The sequence below is a fragment of the Erigeron canadensis genome, chromosome 3 (assembly GCF_010389155.1).
Source record: "Erigeron canadensis isolate Cc75 chromosome 3, C_canadensis_v1, whole genome shotgun sequence".
In the NCBI taxonomy this organism is placed as follows: Eukaryota; Viridiplantae; Streptophyta; class Magnoliopsida; order Asterales; family Asteraceae; genus Erigeron; species Erigeron canadensis.
In genome coordinates, this window is record NC_057763.1 from 20,366,354 (window position 1) to 20,382,513 (window position 16,160).

Below are 16,160 nucleotides of genomic sequence, written 5' to 3' on the forward strand. Positions count from 1 at the left end.
AAAAAACAGTTTCAATCTAGCTTAGTGTATTACCTTGTGTATATAATGTTTTTTATTTTATTTCTCATTGTGTAATGGATGCTTGAATTAGATGTGATTAACCGTAATGGCCCAATTGTAACTTGTATGGATGAGCAAGCACCGTGAAAAATGAATAAAAACACCCGAACCTGAAACCACCCGAACATACTCGGTCCGGCTTTTTGTCTTAACTTTTCGGGAAAATTACATTTTTGGTCCCTGAACTTGACACATTTTTTACTTTTAATCACTAAACTTCAAAAATTGCAAATTATACACTGAACTTGACACATTTTTTCACTTTTGGTCACTGCGTCAATATTGTTAGTTTTTATCCGTTAACTTGCCCAGATTCGTTAATTTTTTTTTTTACACTTTTCGTCCTTCCCATTATTCCATAAATAAAATCGATAATCGGTCCAACTTTACATCTTATATATTGTTTTGGCCGATTAGTGAAAATATATATTCATTTATTATGTTTTGAAACATTTTTTTTATGTTTACAGTTTACTATCTATTGGTTATAAAGTAGTTTAATTAGGTGAAATAATTGTTTTTTATTTTTAACGACGATGAAATAATTGTTATTGAAATGTTTATTTATAAAGATAGATTTATTTAGTGACTATGTTTGAATTTTGAGTCTTCTTATATAGTTTTTCTTAATTCATTTTATTAATTATTAATAAACGAAAATAAAAATAAGATATTGTAATGTTTATCTAAAGTAACGTGTTGTAGGTTTTTCTGATAGTCTATAACGCCTTATGATTTAACCGTAAATATTTTTGTCTGTGTTATATAAATTTGTTATAAAACATATAATAATGAACTAATTTTTGAATATACTTTTCATTGATTTAATTTACACCAACTACTATATATTACAAATAAAAATGTTTAGAGTCAAAGTTAAAAGTAAAAATACTAAGAAAAAAACAAAATAATAACATTTAAAATTGGACGAATAAGGTATATATAAAAAAAGTAGGTAAATTACACTTTTAATCACTGAAGTTTGTCGATTATCGATTTTAGTTATGGAATAATGGGAAGGACGAAAAGTGAAAAAAAAAACTAACGAATCTGGACAACTTAACGGAGCAAAACTAACGAAACTGGGCGCAGTGACCAAAAGTGAAAAAAGTGACAAGTTCAGTGTATAATTTGCAGTTTTTGAAGTTTAGTGAAAAACATGCCAAGTTCAGGAACCAAAAGTGTAATTTTCCCAAACTTTTCCAACTTTATGGTTTTCGGGTTCTATTGTCATAGCCAAAGTCGGTCTAGTTTTTGAATATAAACGACAAAACAGTAGGTTATTTCCAACGTAAGGTACGATATCAAAACAACATTTCGATCATCTGGTTTCACCGGTTCGTCCGACCCAAGTTTGGTCCGGCTGTTCGGATTTTTTCTGATTTTTGGGTATTCGAGTTTGACCAATCTGGTTCGGTTGTATCTTCTGGAAGAAATGACGTGACCAAATTAACTCAAGTAAGTTATCAAGCAGGAAAGTCATACCTGATACCTGCATTGTGCGGGCCGTTAATTCCAATCTACATATATCTTCTGTCTCTAATAATAAAAATAAAAAAAAAAAAATAGAAAAAAGATCCTCTTGAATCTGCAATTAAGAATCCAGATCGCCCGAAATCGCATGAAATCCACATGTGATGTGATGTGATGTCCCACACTTCAGATGTTTCATACAGGTTAGCCCTTTTCTTATTTCTTCATTCCACTTTCAGTTATAGATGTTGTGAGTTTCCATTACCTGTATATATATATATATATATTTTTTTTTTGCCTTTTTAATCCATTCTCACATATTTATGCATTCATTATTGATTTGATTTGTAGTTTTGTAATTGAGTTTTTTTTCACTAGACCATGTTTAACTATCACACTGAAAAGTGTCGGCAACACACTGAACCACTTTTACCTGTAACCATCACACCGAGTACTCAGTTTGTTAGTGTCACATCATCATTTATATTAGATACATATACATATACCCTTCCATTTGAAATAAAAAAACATCACGCCGACCACGACGGCGGCGAGCGCCAAAGGCTCGGCGTGTTGGATGGAATACGCCTGCGAATATGTTGGCGTTAAAAGTGGTGTTAAGATAAAATTAATCTGTGATTACATATTATATATGAATTTTAGGCTCAGTGTAAAATTAACTGAATAACTGGTAATCATTGTAGTTAGGATGCTAATATTTTTTTATTTTATTTTATTTGATTGAAACAGTTGCGGTTCATGTGGATACCCTTTGAATTTAGCATCCTCAAATCGTATTACGTCTGACATAGACTCTAAATACCGTAAATCCATTAGAAAAGGTTCGATATCTTTTGAATCCATTGATCTTAGTCGATTCACTCAATTAGACGAGGCATCTTGTTTGCCTATTTGTTTGCACGGGCGTGGTTCAAAGACAAAGTTGTTATGTCGGCAGTGTGGTGTTCATATCGGATATGGATATGTGAATGCACATACACTACATGATACTGAATCATCTACTGTATCTAACTCAGACTATAAGCAAATTGTTATAAAGATTCGAGCTTTACAGCCTGTAGATAGATACTAATGGAAGTGGGTGATTATAAAGAGGGGCAGTGTTTCATCATGCATCTTCCTGATGATTGTTTATCTTTCATTTTTCAAAAATTTGATTCTAGTGGTGATCGGGAATCTTTTGGTCTAACGTGTCATCGCTTGCTTCATATCCAAAATTCAAGTCGTAAGTCTTTGGAATTTGGATGTTCGTTCTCTCGATTAAATCACTCATTATCTGAAGCTAGCGTGGACATTGATTCTTTCATTCTTGATAAGTTGATTAATCGTTTTACACAGTTAGAGGCGCTATCTTTATCTGGGTGTATAAATCTTGTAGATTCGGGTTTAATCCGACTGCAAGATAATGGGTTGAAATTACGCACTCTCTATCTTGATTGTTGCTTCAAAGTTACTGATAATGGAATTTGTTCGGTTGCTATAGGCTGTCCAAATCTGTCATTAGTTAGTCTTTATCGGTGCAGTATAAGCGATAATGGATTGGAACTCTTAGCTAAATCATGCTTATCTCTAAAAGATGTGAATCTCGAGTGGTGCACCCTTGTAACTGACTCTGGAATTTCCATTATCACAAGCTATTGTCGTAAGATTCGAGCAATTAAGATAACTCACTGTGAGAAAATCAAAGGAGTTGGCTTTGAAGGGTGTTCACAAACCTTGGCCTGTTTAGAAGCTGATTCTTGCAAAATTGAACCTGAAGGTGTCATGGGAATTTTAAGTGGAGGGGGTCTCGAGTATCTGAATGTTTCGTCTCTTTGTTGGTCCATACAGGGCGATGGTTTAAGAGCAATTGGTGGCGGGCTTGGTACTAATCTTAGAATTCTTAACTTCCGGGTATGCAGAACTATTAGTGATGAAACAATACTGCAAATCTCAAAAGGGTGCCCGTTGCTCCAAGAGTGGAACCTATCTTTATGTACAGAGATCGGGCTCATGGGTTGGGAGTCAATCGGGTTGTATTGTAATAATTTAGAGAAGCTTCATGTACATGGGTGCCGGGGCCTTTGTGATAGAGGGTTGCTAGCTTTAAGAAACGGATGCAAACGTCTCTCAGTTATTTACATCACGAGATGTCAACAAGTTAGTTCATTGGCGATCACAGTATTCAAGATTGCAAGATGGGATGTGGAAATAAGACTTGAAGAAGTCATGTGTATTATGCCTAAGCATTTCTTTAGATGATATCTTTTTTGGAACTTCCAATTGTTCAATGGAAGAAGATACAGGTCAATTTGATCCATTCATTGTTTTCAGAGAAATTGCTCAATTCAGTCAAGTGTTTGTTTGTTATACTGATTTAAGTTATACTTGTGTGGAGGTAAGAATTGATTACTTTGTGCATGTTATTTGTTACAATTATATGGAAAACATCGAGTCTATATGGCACTTTTTCCTCCTTTTCTTGTGACAAACACTTTTGCTCTCTACTTTCGGATAGGTGCATGAATGTCTACATCTCACTTTTGATAGGGTTGGGTATTGTTATTGTTTTGGTTCTATATGAAAATTGGACCATTCATTCCAAAGGAAAACAGGTTAAAGTAGTAACATTCAGAACTTAAGGAGATCACCCAATTTAAAGTCACTCAACTTTATAGAATGAGAAGTGGTAAGAAATAAAAAGTCGTTAACGCCGGATGTAAGGCAAGATAATTTCTTTGAAGATTATATAGCCAACACCTTTGACAAAGTATATCAGTATGAACCATGGCGCATAGTTAATGCCCTCCTATGTATCATTTGGGCTACGCAAGGGCACATAGTTAATGCCTTCCAGTGTATCATTTGGGCTACGCAAGGTTGAATGGCCTGGATTGCAGTTGATTGATAATTCTTTTTAGGGATTATGACATCCGAATGTAACCAACTATGACCTAATGGTTATGTAATATATTGACATTTTAAATTGACTATTTGATGTAAGTACCTTTTATTTTTGTTTTTTCAATGAAACGATTGATTGGTTGTACCATTAGCCGGTAATAAAATTTATTTTAATTTTTTTTTTCTTTAATTGACTGTCTACGTGACAATTTATAATATTTTTTTTATTTAATTTTTGTTCTTTGTTCTTATTTCTTTCCAGATTCATAATTCCTCCAATAATCAACAAAATACTCATCATCACTATATAATCAACCTAAATATCCATTTCCATTTTCATATCCATATTTCTATATTAGATAATCATATAATCAGAAATAATTAAAAGAAATCCATTCTTTTCATATCCTTTAATTTCACCTTAAATCATATAATCAGAAATAATTAAAAGAAATCCATTCTTTTCATATCCTTCAATTTCACCTTCTTCGTCTTCTAGTACCTAGTTCTTTACACAAATTTAAAGCCATACATACATACATGATACATTTAGAGCTAACAAGATAAAACCCTAGAGTCAACAAGAAAAGAAAGAAAGACGAAGAATAAGAAATAAAGAAAAGGAAAGAAGAGCGATCCATTGGTTTTTCGGGTATCCATTGATATGGTTATCAAGATGATTTGACATGGAATTTTGCAAGTCACCAAATCTGGCCGATCTTACAACTCTTGGCATGTCTGACATGGGAGTTACCCTCACTGTATCTATGCACACAATTTACACATATACACAAATTCCAAAAAATAACAAGTTCTGGAAGCGGCAGAAGCAGTAGATTCCGACAACTATCAGCAGATTCCGGCGAGCATCCAGCAGATATCGGCGACCACCAACAGATTTCGGCATTACCAATACCCAACTATTTCAACATCATCATAACCCAGATCACTAATTAATAGATAAAAAAATCCTGATGAAACCCATACCTAAACATTTATTGATTTGGGGTTGAGTTTGATTTGTTTGATGATATTTTGGGAAACATAATTGATGATATGGGTTTGAGTTTAGTTGTTTAATGGTGGTTTGAGTTCGATTATTTGATGGCTTTATTGATAAAAAATTATAAAATGAAGAATTTGATTAAATGAAATGGTTGTTCCCGTTAATTTCATAAAGGAAGATGGTGAAGCTTGATTGGTTCTGACTTTGAACAAGACACGTGGCATCCTACGTGGCCGTGACATGGCATAACCAGCTCCAAGGAGGTTACCCGGTAAAATACATTGAAATAACAAAAATAAAAAGTACTCACATCAGATAGCCAATTTAAAAAGTCCCTACATTACATAACCATTACGTCATAGTTGGTTACACTCAGATGCCATAATCCTTTCTTTTTATTCTAATTTTAGCAATTGTATAGTCATTTTGGCCATTACATCTCTTCCAGATTGAAACCTCTTATTGCTTTAAGAAAAGACTCCAGAATCAAGTATTCACATTATCTTAGAATTGTTTTTCATACAAGATTTGATAATTAACCCAAACTTCCTTTAAGATGCCCCAAAGAAATTGTTAGGTTCAACATCACATGTTAATTCCCCATATCATCGATAGATACATCCTTAGTAATTGATCAAGATATAATCAGCCATTCGCCCTCTCAGGAGTGTCTCGGTAATCTTGAAGAAAACTTGATCACGGCACAAATGGTTTTAAAAAGCAACAACAAATTCATTTGATACAACATGAAATTGAAAAATCATAGACTTCAACAATGATTTAATATCGCGTAGAACATGCAATTGGAAAATTTTACACTTACAATAAAGTTAAATAACCTTAAATTTACCTTAAACGACTCCAAACCTCATGTCAGGGCAACATCATTCAATACTACATAATAACTACAAGGGTAGAGATAAGAAATAAGATTATTTCATGCAAAGACATCTCCAAATACAGAGAATACCTTATCTATACAGCCGATCAGCACGACTTTCATCTGTAGTCCTTGATTCCATACAGACTGCTGACATTCTCAGTTGTTTCATTGATTCACTTCTTCTGTTTGTTTGTTTGTTCATTGTGATTATGAAGATTAATTATTTGCATTGTTTCCCCAAACGCCATCCCAGGCGCCAGCAGGTGCACCTTTAGGTCCCTCGATTTGATTTTGAGGACCATAGGGTCCATTAGGTCCAGGGGGTTGAATCTTGTTAGGCTTTGTTCGAACACCCAAGATTCGAAATACAAATCTAGCTAACTCTCCATATAACAATCCTGACCGATCGAACAACTGCAAAGCAGTATCAAAATAAGATGGTAAGTATGTACACATGCAAGAATTCTACTCAACCACTAGAGGTAAAAACAATAGCAAGGTTTTGAGCAACAGTTCAAGACATATATCTTTTGGCAGGGTAATGCTGTCAACTTTTCTGACATACAAATTTTAACCCATTTTGTAGCCTTCTTTGTTTACTTTTAGCTATTATTTTACATAACCCACAAGAAATAATCATAAGATATATCAACTGATTGATGGGTAATGTGATAGAATTGCCACCTCTAGCAATAATCACACACAAGAGCATAATAAATATTTATAAACTAAAATAAAATTTTAATATACCTGAAGAAGAGCCGACATGAACATGTGAAAGGCTTGAGCGTTTTGGTCTATCAGCATAGCAACTCGGCCAAAGAATGTTACAAATCCTTGCATCTGGAGACATGTAGAGATAAGTAATAGAAATCACAACTAATGTGGTGCTAGGTTCATTAGACTTTGATAAACAGAGTGACAACCAAATAACCCCTTGGGTCAATGGTATCGATTGACACTTGCAACTCTTGTGAGTTCAAGGATATATTTTATTTATTGTTTGGGAATATGAAAAATGAACAGAAAGCTTTAAGCCTAAAAAAGGATGCAAGTAATCTTATGTATCAAAAAGTTACAAGCAGATTTACCACACGCATCAAAGAAATCCAAAACCCTGGAGGCTGTGAAGGGGGGCCAAATGGATTATTTGGATCATCATCACCGTACGGACCACCCGGCCCGCCCATACCCATGCCACCCATGCCCATTCCCATTCCCATCCCCATCCCCATCCCACCCATTCCGCCATAACTATTATACATTCCTCCGCCATACATGCTGCTACCGCCTCCGTAAAGGCCACCATAACCTCCTCTATACATACTATTTCCATAAAGACCACCACTATTAAGAGATCCCATTCCACCGTATGAACCATAACCTCCGGCCCCATAGCCAGAATTGTAACCCAAAGTGGAACCATAACCGGCACCTGAGACACAAAACAAATCAATGTTGAATGGTTTAGATTAACATGAAAAAAATACTTGAGCCAACAATATTGTAATAGAGCTAGAGGATTACCATATGAATATACAGAAGGCAAGCTGCATATACAAAATACACAAGTTTCTAACTTTTTATAACCGATAAGCAATTTTCTTTGTCCCAATAAATATCATCAAATAATAAAAACTTTAGGCTATCTTCTAGATTAACCTTTTCAGTAGCCACGTTAAAAAGAAACAATCAACCTGCTCAACGTGACCGACGACATCAGCTACCATGTCATCATTTTTAAGCAGTAAAAAAGAATTACTTTTTCAGTAGACAGTGATAGCGTGGTATCGACTCTAACTTTAGTGGGTCAGTGATCCACTACTAGCCGGCTTAATCTACTTCTATGAGACCGAGCCTACAACCTAGAAAGTTGATGAAAGTCGTTTACTTTTTGTATGCAACTTGCCCGTATCTTATGCAAAAATGAAAGAGTAGTTACCTCCTAATGTGGTTCCATACGTCTGTTGCTGCTCCCACGGCCTCGCAGGCACAGGTCTGCCAAGATTATTTCTGTTTATAGCCGACGTTGTGTCGTTTGAAGTAACAATTTCGCCTGGTTTAGCTGTTCCAGATGCTTCGACTACATCACTTGTACTACCACCAGATGCCGGTTTAAATGGAGTAGGACCAGATGCCGAACCGGCTCGTTCCCATGGTTTTGGAGGTGGACCATTTCCTATATAATTTTCCATAACCATAACCAACAAAAATCAAGCAAATTTACAATTATAATTTAAAAAAATACAACAATTTATCAAAAGTTTTCAAGAAACAAAAAAGAAAGATAAATAATTAACAAAACCCTAGCTTAAATTAAAAATTTTTGATCTGATAAATAAAGAACCTAAAGTGATTATAATAAGTCAAATAAATCTGATCCCAATTAAATATCTTCAACACAATTATTAGGGTTCTTAAAAAAGCAACGAACTTTGCATGAATTTCTAAATCTAGAAATCAAGTATAACAATTATCCAAAAGTTACTTTTTATTCTTACCAATTCTTATACTTGATTTTACTATATAAATATATATATATATATATATATATACACTCACAGACACATAAGCCTAAAAAAATAACAAGATTTTAGATGGATTATACAATAACAATAATAATACAAAGGAAAACCTGATGGTTGGGTAGCCATGGAAGACGCGTCTGGAAATCACACCACCACAGCACAACACACGGACTTGTTATTATTGTTTAGATTATTATTAGAGAGATAATAATAATAATGAAAAAGGCGGTCAAATAAGGATGGAAATTTCGTTTTTTTTGTGTATTTCGATGGGGGGGATTTTATCCTTTTATTTTTTTCTTTTTTGTTAGGTTGATGGTTCTCGTTTATCAAAACAACAAAGGCTTTGGGATTTTATGATATTTGTTATTGTACTATTTTGCCCTTTGGTGATTTCCCTGTTCGGGTCAAATTTGGGTTGCCATCATTTTACGTATTTCATTCCTGTGCAAAGTGTAAAATCGTCCCTTGTATTATTAGCAATTTTTATTTTACTCTCAAGTTTTGACCATAATCATTCTTTTGTAGTTTTACATTCGTCATCAGTGTAGCGAATCCAGAATTTTAAATTAGATAGATCCTAATTTTTGACTTATGTAAATCGAAAAAATATATATACGTTAATTAAGCGGGTCGGGTCGGCACTAACACTAACGATAAAATTAAATTTGTTTGTCATAAAGTACGCATTTCTTAAATCTTTATGTAGCGAAATTTTTTTTTTTGACATATGTATTTTTTTTTTATGTAAGAGGTTTAAAAGTTTAGTTACATGCTATGTAAAATGCTATTCAAAATATTATTCAAACTTTTGTATAAATTTTTTAAAATTGACTATTCAAAACTTTTGTATAAACTTAAAAAGAATATATTATGCATATTATTATTTTAAAAAGTTGTGGGTTATGTAACATTTTATTAGATTCTTGTTCAATTATTTATTACGAGTATCAAATATAATTAAAAATGAGTTTAAATGAAATTATTCTAAAGTCAAAGAGACAAGAACTTAAAATAAACTTTTAATTAAACTTAAAGGGGTGTAAAAGAAAATATGATAAACGAAATGTCAGATTCTTGGTCTTGTTTCATGTGTCATCTTCTTCACAACATTTCTTTACCAAAAACCTCCATTAAACCATGAAATCTTTATTTTAGGTTCAACAATTATTCAATGGTTAAATTAAAAAGTACTATGTTCATCAAAAAGCTTAGTTCATATTCATTTCACGTATAAGGTTGGTCCTGACTACAATACTTACCATATAAGCTCTAAAGATCTTTCCAAAACTAAGGTAGGTCCTAGCACCTACTTACTAATACATTAGATCCGCCCCTGCTCGTCATTAAATCCATTAACCCTCTTACGTACAACCGAGTTCGAGTTTAAACCGACTCAAGCTGTTCACGAACTACTCGAGGTCGTTTAAACCGAGTTTGAGTTTAACATTTTCGAATTCGATTCGAACTCGAACAAGAAAACGAGCTCGATTAGTTACACGAGCCGAGCTAAAAATTTTATTTTTGGGATCGGCTCGTTGAAAAGATCGTTTAACTATTTCGATCTAAACGAGCCAAGCTGAACGAGCTACTCGAGCCTATCGAACCTTACTATACATGGTTAAAAATCTCACTAATATGTTAATAATGGGACTAGAACTCATGACCTTCAAGTTAAATGCATAAAGCTTTAACCAGTGAGATCCACCATCTTTTTGTTTAATTTTTTACTGTAATTTAGATAAATGCTCAGATTTAGTTATATTTCACCATCCACACATGCATACCATAATATAAATAATGTACAAAAATGAAAAGATAAGAGTTACAAAACTTCCCAGATTTAAGTAGTTGGAGATGGCAAATGCTCGGTTGACTATGAAAGATCCTTTGTAAAGCTCGGGTCCCCTCCTTTGGTGGCAATCCATTGAAGTTACACTATCTCCTTTTCTTTTTTGGGATATTTTATTTTTGGGTTTTTCAGTTTTTTTTTCCCGGTGATCTAGCTGTGCTAACAGAGATTTGAGCGGCTCTTGATAAGGGTTGGGCGATTGAGAGGGTTTAGGAATGTGTTTACAAGGTTTAATTTGAAGTTCGAATGGCCACCGGGCATCTGAGCGGCGCTGGTAAAGGCTTGAGTGGCGCTGGTGGGTCCTGAATGACGAAATCTACACAAATTAAAAAAATGTAGCCCTCTCTTTCCCGGTTCCGTGGCCTGGTCATTCATCGAAAACGGACATCGGATGAAGAAGTTATGGCTAAATGACCAAGACATCATCGAATACTCCATGTGAACCATTTTTCCTCCATCTTGATTGTTGTTTCTCGATCTGATTCTTCTCCAAACCGTCACTACACCTCTTTGAGATCGTGTAGCCTTGTTCCTTGATGTTCATCTCCTCACCAATTGCAATGATCTACAAAGCTCATGATTAACCTGTCGTCTGCACATCTAAATCAAAATATCAAAATGGAAAATAACAAACACACACTAAAACAAATAAATTAAACTAAAATGAAAAACACGATTACTTGCTTGTTCAACCACCCGACTCATAAAAAGACAAGTATTCTTAGTCGATTATAGACCGATCGACTTTTCATAAACTAATTAGTGAACTTAAAGAATCTTGGCCAAGGAAACTTGAATAATCTACTACTTACATTTATATAGAACAAGAAGCAATTTATTATTAAACAAAATAACCTAATGCATGAAAAACTAAAACGCAAACATGGGTTTCTTCCCAAGAAGCACTAAATTTACCGACTCTTGAGCCGGACTCATTCACCAAACTTATCATGGCGGGGTCTTAAACGCCCCCACACTCTGTCGGGCGGTTTACGCAAATAAGGCGAATAATAAGTGAATGTCATCTTAACCATTACCCAACCAATGTAATTCACCTTATCAAAATTCATTTTTAAGATGTTCAAATCATTATTTACAAAACTCATCTTAAGAATCCAACATTTCATCCTAACATATAAAACTTTGAAAATGTTGTTATGACACACTATTTTCAAGTAAGTCAATTCAAAGCTCATGTTCATCCATTCAAAAGGGTCGGGAGCTAAGGGGTCGTGGGCTAGTTCAAAGAATAAACAATAGTGCATGAAATTATTATTAGCCCTAAGATTACTTAACATAATGCAACTAAATTGTAATTAAGATCAAAATAAACAAGATTAAGAAAGCTCCTTAGATAACCCGACTCGGGTTGCAAATGTTCTTGTCCCGTGTCCTCGCATTCCTCCATGGTAAGAGCCATATCATTCTTATCCAGCTCCTTCTTTCGTGCCATAATCATTTTGAAAACATTTAGCGGCTTTGGCACTCCTGCAAATAAACCAAAGGAAAGCATTTAAGTAAACAATAAATCAAATAAGTTAGAATGCTTACATGTTTCACGCTCCGTTTGTTGTAGAAAGATGATTTGGATCTGATTAAACTTCCATTCCGGGGTCAAAACAAAATTAGAGTGCGACTGTGTCTAAAACGAGGCTGCCAGCGGCTAGGGGTGTTCATCGGTTCGGTTTTCGGTTATTTGGTTTATTTGGTTCGAGTTTTTTGGTTTTTTTATTTTTGTATTTCAAAACCAAAACCGAACCAAAACCTAATTCAAAATGAAAAAACCAAACCAAAAACCAAATTAGAATTTGGTTCGGTTTCAGTTTAAAACCGAAAAAACCAAATATGAAAAACACAAATTCACTATTTTTGTTTGTCTAGGTTGTGTTTCAACCAAAATAATTTCAATTTTCACCGAAATAGTAAATTTAGACTTCAAGTACAATATGGATAAATAAGTAATATAACTGAAACAACTAAACTCTTATTTGTTATCCTTATTAAATTTTTTTTATCAAGTCTTACATTATTTGTTAATTGAATTATTTTAATTTCAGAAGAAATTAATATAATAAACAAATAGAAAACAAAAGTAAAAAATACATTAATAACTATCCATACAAAAAAATATATATGTATTAAATATTTTTGATAATACATAAAAAGAATATAAGTTATTCGGTTTTTTCGGTTTAACCAAATTCATTATCATAAACCCATAACCAAACCAAAAACCAAATATATAATTCGGTTTCGGCTACAAACCAAACCCAAAACCTAATTCAAAAATGGTTTGGTTTTTTCGGTTTTTTAAACGGTTCAGTTCACGGTTTAACCGGGTAAAGACCAAACCACGAACACCCCCACCAGCGGCGCTGGCTGCAGTGCTAAGCGGCGCTGGTTGCTGATTAGAAACCAGGAGCGGCGCTCCTTTTGTCGGCATCAGATTCCGAGCTTTCTTTTTGTTTCTTAATTTTTTAAACATGCAATCTTCAGGACTTGCCAATTCCTTTCAAGTAAAAATGTAAAATCAAACAAGGGTTTAGAAGGCTTACCTGAATGGGTGAATATAAAATTCACTTCGTTTTGAGTCGGCGGAATGATAGACTCCCCACACTGACGGGCAGTCTAAACTTGAGGAGTGAGTATTCTTCACTTTGGTCATGAAATGCCTCCGACTCAGTAACTTGCCGATAATCTACTCCTAACTCCCAAGGTTCCACCCGTTGCTTTTTAACCATGCTAGCCGAAATATCCAAGCATTCATCGTTGTAGGAAAGTAGCAAAAGCTTCCTCATGCTTCCTCTTCTTGCTAAATAGACCATCTTGTACTTGAATATCGGGTGTCACTTTCGGTTGGAATTTTATTAACTATACAACTCTTTGTATCTAAAATGGATGTTTATAACTTGAAAGGATTTCAAATTAGTTTATTCAAAACTTAGGGTTTAAAGCGTAAATATTTAAAACTCAATTTAATTAATTCTAGTTGAACTCAACTTCCCTTGTAAAGGGTTTCCAAATTCGAAAACCCTAATTATATATGAAAGTCAAATTCAACTTCCGGGAGGTCGAATTTCAAACCCTAAATTATTCCAAAATCGTTTTAATTAAAATCCTTTTAATAAAACATGAACATCCTTAATTAGCGAAGAAGCCAAGTGTGGATGAAAAGGCCCTTGGTTCTTCCATTGGTGGTGATGTGTTTGAGAAACTGAAGTCTGATCTCTCAGATTTTAGTTTCAGTAACTGAGAAGGTCAGAATTCTGGTTGCTGAACTAATAAAGGATACAAATGAGAAGGTGGACCAAGCTGTTAATGACGTTAAAAATTCTGTGTCCAGCCTTGGAAAATCTGTTCAGAACGAGAGCAAACAATTTGATGAAATTCTTACCTTGCTCAAGAAAGAGTCAAATGTTGTTCAACCTCCTCCTGCTTCGTTTTCTGAAGAAGATAGGAAGCCGTTGAAAGATATCTCTGAACAAGAAAGTCTGAACCTTAACTCTTCATTCAGGTTAAGGGCTCAGTTCTCCACTATGAGCAAAGGCATTTCTGATTGCCTTCAACAGCAGAGTTGGGAACTTCTTAAAGGCATGCAACATGCTATTGAACTTTACTCGAAGATGCCTGCAGAGGTCCCCAAAGGGGGAAATGTGCCTATTGACTTGATCTCTAGCACTCAAGAAATAATTGACGCAACAAAGAAATGTGTTGAGATTGAAGCAAGTTCCAGTGCACAAGTTCAGGGGGAACGACACTCTGAGAAGGAAATTGAGAAGAAGAAGGATAAGGGCAAGGCCCAGATGGTTGAAGAACCCAAGTCCAAAGGTTCTAAAGGTTCTGGACTTGTGGTTGGTGAGAATGTGGATGAATACGGTTATCCCTTGCATGATACTAAAGTTGATGGCAAGAAATTAGAGGCTTTGCAGAAGCAAGTCCCTAATCAATACATTATGTGGAGGGAAAACAAGGAAAGAGAAAGGGCCCAACACTTGTCTATGGGGTCCCTTGATCATATAGATGCTGCAGCGCTTGGTCTTACACTTGAAAGATATCAGAAGATCAAAAATGATCCAAGAGTGCAGAAAGTTGTGTTAGAAATGGGTGATTAGGAATATGGGATAAAGTACTCTCCATTTGAACAAAAGTTGGACCATCTCACTTTTAAGTTGTCTATTGAAGACTTGGTGAAAAACAGGGAAAAAGAGATGGTAATCAAAAAGAAAGAAATTCTGGCTGGAGTTCTGAAGGCTGAAAAAGAACTGGCAAGGCCACCCACAAAGCCCAAAGTGACTGGACCTAGATAATCAAGAAAACATGCTTGTGAGGCTGATCTCTCAACATTTAAACCAATCTATGAAGATGTGGCTCAGATCCAACACAAGCATGAAAAGGATCAGTATGAGAACTACATGAAGCATAGATCCAATCCAGCCAAAATAATTGATGTTGATGTGATAAAAGAGGATGGATTGAGATTGTTTGATTTGGTTGTTAAAAGAGAAGGGGGAGCAGCAGAAGGGTATAATCAAGTCTTAGCTCACAAATTTGGGATTTCTGAGCATAGGGAGATGATCCAAATACTGAAATCAAAGCCTAAGTCTCATCTTATTGGTGCATGGTTGTCAAGAAAGATCATTCTCCACTGAAGAGGAAAGCTACCGATGTACCTTCTGGTTCGAGGCCTGCAAAGAAGTAGTTTACTTTTCAAAATATCATGCACTTGTAAATATTTTGAAATTTATGTACTTGTAACAAACTCTCAATTTCTGTACTGTATATATGTTACAAGTTGTACTCAACAAGTAGATGATAGGTTTAAGTTAGAAAAACACAAGTAAAGTTCTGAGACATCAATGATCTATAAGATGTCCTTAGAAAACCTTTTACAACTTAAACAAAACTTGCATTTCAGATTTACAAACATGTATAAATAGAAGTTTGAGATGCATGCACTATTTCAGAACAAATAGGGGGAATTTGTTAGATCGAAAATCGACTAAGTATGATTTTTTCAAAAATAGCTGAACTTTAGTGAAGATACTTGTACATAATTCTGAAACCATTCAGAATTAGTTTACTGAAGCTTTACTTCAGAATTCAAGATCAGCCAATCTGAAAGCATTCACTCTGAAGTCAAAGACTGAAAACTGAAGAAAGAGAATCATCTCAGAAGTAAAGCTCAGAGAAGATTCTGCCTGATCAAAGACTGAAACATCTCAGTGTAAAGTACTTACAACACTTTATACTGATTACGAGGAATTGACTTATTTGCCTTTGCACGCTTTTATCCGGACAATCCATTTGTCCTTTGTTAAAAGTTCTTACACGCGTGTAAAGGCGGTTGGTTAAAGTATTACAAGTCACATTAAATTGACTTTATTCATGTACTTTAACCAATGCTTTTAAGGAATAAATATTATATTCCTTAAATGCATGAAACCTTATTTGTAC

The 16,160-nt window shown here is 34.5% G+C and overlaps 3 protein-coding genes across 3 annotated transcripts; 2 read left to right on the plus strand and 1 right to left on the minus strand.

Moving 5' to 3' along the window:
• Window positions 1–1,341: 1,341 nt before the first annotated feature.
• LOC122593226 (uncharacterized protein At4g08330, chloroplastic) lies at window positions 1,342–2,626 on the plus strand. The gene is made up of 2 exons (XM_043765608.1): window positions 1,342–1,736; window positions 2,284–2,626. Exons 1-2 carry the CDS (start codon window positions 1,708–1,710, stop codon window positions 2,624–2,626), a joined length of 372 nt encoding a protein of 123 aa, XP_043621543.1. The 5' UTR covers window positions 1,342–1,707.
• LOC122593225 (F-box/LRR-repeat protein 12) lies at window positions 2,626–3,954 on the plus strand. Its single transcript, XM_043765607.1, has one exon. It carries the CDS (start codon window positions 2,626–2,628, stop codon window positions 3,793–3,795), a length of 1,170 nt encoding a protein of 389 aa, XP_043621542.1. The 3' UTR covers window positions 3,796–3,954.
• A 2,241-nt stretch (window positions 3,955–6,195) lies between these two features.
• LOC122591289 (peroxisomal membrane protein 13) lies at window positions 6,196–9,164 on the minus strand. Its single transcript, XM_043763530.1, has 5 exons — window positions 8,962–9,164; window positions 8,269–8,505; window positions 7,418–7,761; window positions 7,077–7,169; window positions 6,196–6,740 (listed from the first exon to the last, which is right to left on the minus strand). The coding sequence occupies exons 1-5, from the start codon at window positions 8,978–8,980 to the stop codon at window positions 6,543–6,545; spliced, it is 891 nt and encodes a 296-aa protein (XP_043619465.1). The 5' UTR covers window positions 8,981–9,164; the 3' UTR covers window positions 6,196–6,542.
• Window positions 9,165–16,160: the final 6,996 nt, after the last annotated feature.